Genomic DNA, 4,349 nt, shown 5'->3' on the forward strand with positions numbered 1-4,349 from the left:
TGTGCAGGAGAACGGTGTGTGGCGGAGAAGGATGAACCACGAGCTCGCTGCACTTTACGGCGAACACAGTATCCAGAAAGTAGCCAAAGCTGGAAGGATACGGTGGGCAGGGCATGTTGCAAGAATGCCGGACAACAACCCTGCAAAGTTGGTGTTTGCTAACCTTCCGGTTGGTACAAGAAGGCGTGGAGCGCAGAGAGCACGATGGGCGGACCAGGTGGAGCGTGATCTGGCGAGTGTTGGGCGTGACCGAGGATGGAGAGCTGCAGCTGCAAATCGAGTATTATGGCGGCAAATTGTTGATTCAGTATTATCATGAATTTGATGTGAACTAAATAAATGAATGACCACGCGCATTCACACTTCTCCACTGAAACATCATACAAGCATGCTCTCTCAATGAGCTGTCTAAAAATTATTCATCAACACCTGCATTTTCAAAACACTGTGTCATCAATTCCGTGGAAATAATTACACTTCCTCTTCTAACTTCACCTGCCGAATTGTTGCACCGTTTCTCCCATCATCACAACACCAACCAACCTGCCAGCAATCCAGCGCAAAACAAACACGTTCGAGGGGCCAACAAATATTCACCGTATACGAGGGCTTCCATCCCATCCTCGTCGCCAATTGTAGGGTCCATTTCCGGAAGCGACTCTCGCAACGGCAAACTCCAGCTCTCCAGTCCAGAAGCTTTTCTCCGGTCGTTCGGATTCACCAGACTTCCCACAGGTTCGCTGTCCGTCGTCCGCCGACGCTCCACTTCATCGCAACTGTCACTCTACACGCTCATTCGTAACTGCTTAATTCGCACTATCTACACACTCAATATAAACATAGAGAGTGCATGCCAGTACAAACCCTACAGTTACCCAAAATTAGGTTGTTTTCCCTCTTTTCCTCACCGATGTTGTCAAAAACAAACAGAGATGCATCTACCCAATGGGGGTCCTTGAGCCCAATAAGCCAATTTTTGGTAAATGCAGGTTTACTCAAATTTGGGTTGAATGAGGGGGGTCTTGGGTTGAATTTACCTACTCTTAAGTAAATGTTTTTGCTGGAGGTGAAGGCAATTTACCTAGTGTGAGTTTAATCGATTTACTCAAATTTGGCTTATTGGGCCGAACTATGGGATTGCGTCAAAAGAACTCAATTTTGGGTAGTTTGGTGGCTCCGTGTATGGAGCACTTTTCACTTTTGTTTTACCTGAAACTTTGCGGAAAAATATATTAGCGTACAATCAATAGTTAAGTCAACAGAAGGCAGCAAACGCAACTCTCCAAGGCGTGAATGTGATTTACATTCACCGCGTGGAGAGTTGTCTTCACAGCTCGCTCACGACTTTGGTATGCGTGTGCGAACCCAATGTTATTCGACAAACTTTCAGATAAAACTACAAGGTTAAATTCATCCATACATTGTTTTTCGATAGCATGCTTCAGTTCAGATAATAGCAAGTGAATGTAACTCTTTGCAAATGAATGGTCCCATCCCTGTTGGCGACCATAGGAATGTGTTTTAGTGGGTCGAGGAGAGAGTAGTCCTGGCTTTTACTATTGTTGTAGAAGACGGCCTTAACCCCACAGGAAGGTTAGGGTGTCTGTTGAGCAGATTTTTCCCCCTATGGTTTAGAAGGAAAAAAAAAAAACTCTATCAGATGTGGGTTTTGAATAAAGTGCATTTTTTTAAATATTGAACAACAACTTGAATCAAATAGAAGTCGTCTTCTTCTGTTTCACGAAACTCATAAGCTTTTTTCATGGCAATGATTTTAATTTTCCTGACAGAGCCAGCGGCACCGCCTTCCGAGAAGTCCTCACCGCTGTTCAAATAATAAAACTTGCTGCCACAGCCCACCACCGCCATAAGCATAAGGAAATCACACTTCTGCACTATCTTGCTGTTATTTTAATAGAATTACTTTTTACGGACGAGCTTTACCACCATGTGAAACGGATCTTTCCCAAAGGTTGTTTCCAGGGTTGGCTGGGCACGGGGACCCTCGAGAGGTGTTTTGTTGTCGTTGAATGCAGCAGGTGTAACTTTTTACCGGGAATTTTCCAGCTTATTGCCTCTGGTTGGCTCTGCCATGGTTTACTCTCTGCGGCCGTGTGTGCTTGTGTTCGTGTTAGTGCGCTAAGTGTGGGAGGGAATTAAATGAAATTGTTATGCGAGGGTCACCGAGTGGCAGATAATAAGTTTTTAAGAATGCATTAAAATAATCTGAATAATTAACATAATCGAGGAAGCGCTTGGCCGGGGTTGGTTGATCTTGCGGTTTGCGAACGAAAGATATAGATGGACGAACAAGTTTCGATTATATTAGCTTTGCTTGTCGTGTGGGTACTGCCCGTGCAAATCATCCTCGATGAAGTTCAATGGTACTTGATGGATAGGCAAATTTTCGAGCTCTCACGAATTAACACAACGAACACAGTTAATGCTGTCAAATAAATCTCTTTTTAATTGTTCGTTTGTTCACCTTTTCACAGTCTTACAGTTAGTGGTAATTTGGATGGAGGAATGCGTACAAAGCATGCGGGCCCGCATTGTCAATGAGTGCTGTTGAACCGTTGTTCGTGTCGAGTGTCGGCCTCTATGCTGGCGATTATATCTAGGTAGAGCTCGTCCTTGGCATTGGTTGACAGTATGAAGTCCATGTGGCTGAATGAGGGATTTGTTACTTGGTTCAAGGAAACCAGGTTTGGTAGTTCCTGTGCCAGTCTACCAACATCCAATGGACTAGCTAATTGATCACTTAAACTATAATAAATGGCAACAGGAGCGTGTACGTTCGAAATATTGTAATCTGGAGGATCCAGCGAATGGTATATTTCAGTGTTGTTATCAACGCCATAATCATACTGCCGAAAATGGCCGGACGTGACTTCTTGAGCATAATGGAAAATCTGTTTGGCTGAAGAACCAGCCGGTATATGCCCGACTAAAATGGGAATGATTTGCGGGTTCAGATTTCTATACTCTCCACTTGACAGCACGAACATAATGTTGAAGCATTGTTGCTCATTGGCAGCACAGATGGCACTTGCAATATGGGGAAACATTGGACTTGCTGGCATAAACTGGTTGACTCCAAGGGCGCTTACCAAGCTCTGAAAAGATTGAAACGTGACATTCATTTTCCTCAAAAAATAATTCTCGAAATACTTACCGTAACAGTATTCAAATGGGCAGCCAAGTATCTGAACACGGGGTTGCTTAAATGCGTCATATAGGCAGCCGGAGCCAGCGCGTGAAGTTTTATAATTTTATCGTTGTATTTTGGCATCAAAGAAGTCATCACAAAGAAAGCTGTTGTTCCTTGGGAATATCCAACGTAGTGTATCTTCTCAAATTTTGTAGTTTTCAATACGAAATCTATCATTGTTGGAATATCGTAGATTCCGATTTCGTGCCATGAAAAATCCCAGTACTCCTTCATATCTGCCGTGAGATAAGTATGCTCTCTGCTATATCGACTTCCTCGGGCATTTCCCAGCCAAACGTCATATCCGAGATTCGACAGCAAATACGGAAGTCCATTTTGTGGCCCGGTCATGATCCAGTCAGCCGACGAACCAAGCAAACCATGTATCAGCAACACCGGAGGTTTACTGGGGTGAAATCGACCTGATATTGGGGACGCCGTTATCCTGTGCATTTCCACTACGAACCCATCGTAAGTTTCTCTCCGATAAGTTTCCGTTTTGTAACCGTACTTGACTATTATTTGGGGCTGCAAATGTGAACAGAAGTTGGAACCAGCTATTCCGTGAATCAAAACCATTCAGATAAACTTACGGTTGTAAGACTACCATCTTCGTTGTCGATACGTGGTTCGGCTATGGTTGACGTTACAACCGATGACACAACTATGAACAGCTGAAACGGTGTCATCGCGAAAAGTAGTTGAGTTGTAATAATTATCCATTTCATAATTCAAATGATATTTATAGCGCAGCAGGGCAGATGCGGGTTTATTGACACCAATCATAAACAGTTCTAACCCTTTGCAGGCCTGAGATATGAATTCTGTTGCATATAGGGTCTTGGGTCTTGATTCCCTTATTAAGCATGTGGTTTCCATTTTTATCTTACGAGAAACAAATGATTGTAGAGCTGTTTATTTTGTTTATTGTTTTTGTATTTTTTGTTAGAAGTAAGCACGAATGTAAATAAAAAGAACGGAATCAATCGGTGCCGTTATCGCTAGGTTTCGAATAGAATGAGTTTGAGAGTGTAAGATTACTTATGTCACTCAAACCCTCAAACCCAGTATTTATTTATTTATTTATTTATTTTTAACTTTAAATTTTGTAAGAGGGAAAAGCCCCTTTGAGTGATTT

The 4,349-nt window shown here is 42.8% G+C and overlaps 1 protein-coding gene across 1 annotated transcript; it reads right to left on the reverse strand.

The window, feature by feature from the left end:
* Window positions 1-1,783: 1,783 nt before the first annotated feature.
* On the reverse strand, window positions 1,784-3,900 carry LOC109422843 (lipase 1-like). The gene is made up of 3 exons (XM_019697735.4): window positions 3,805-3,900; window positions 3,176-3,739; window positions 1,784-3,116 (listed from the first exon to the last, which is right to left on the reverse strand). Exons 1-3 carry the CDS (start codon window positions 3,898-3,900, stop codon window positions 2,556-2,558), a joined length of 1,221 nt encoding a protein of 406 aa, XP_019553280.3. The 3' UTR covers window positions 1,784-2,555.
* Window positions 3,901-4,349: the final 449 nt, after the last annotated feature.

This window comes from Aedes albopictus, chromosome 2, assembly GCF_035046485.1.
Source record: "Aedes albopictus strain Foshan chromosome 2, AalbF5, whole genome shotgun sequence".
In the NCBI taxonomy this organism is placed as follows: Eukaryota; Metazoa; Arthropoda; class Insecta; order Diptera; family Culicidae; genus Aedes; species Aedes albopictus.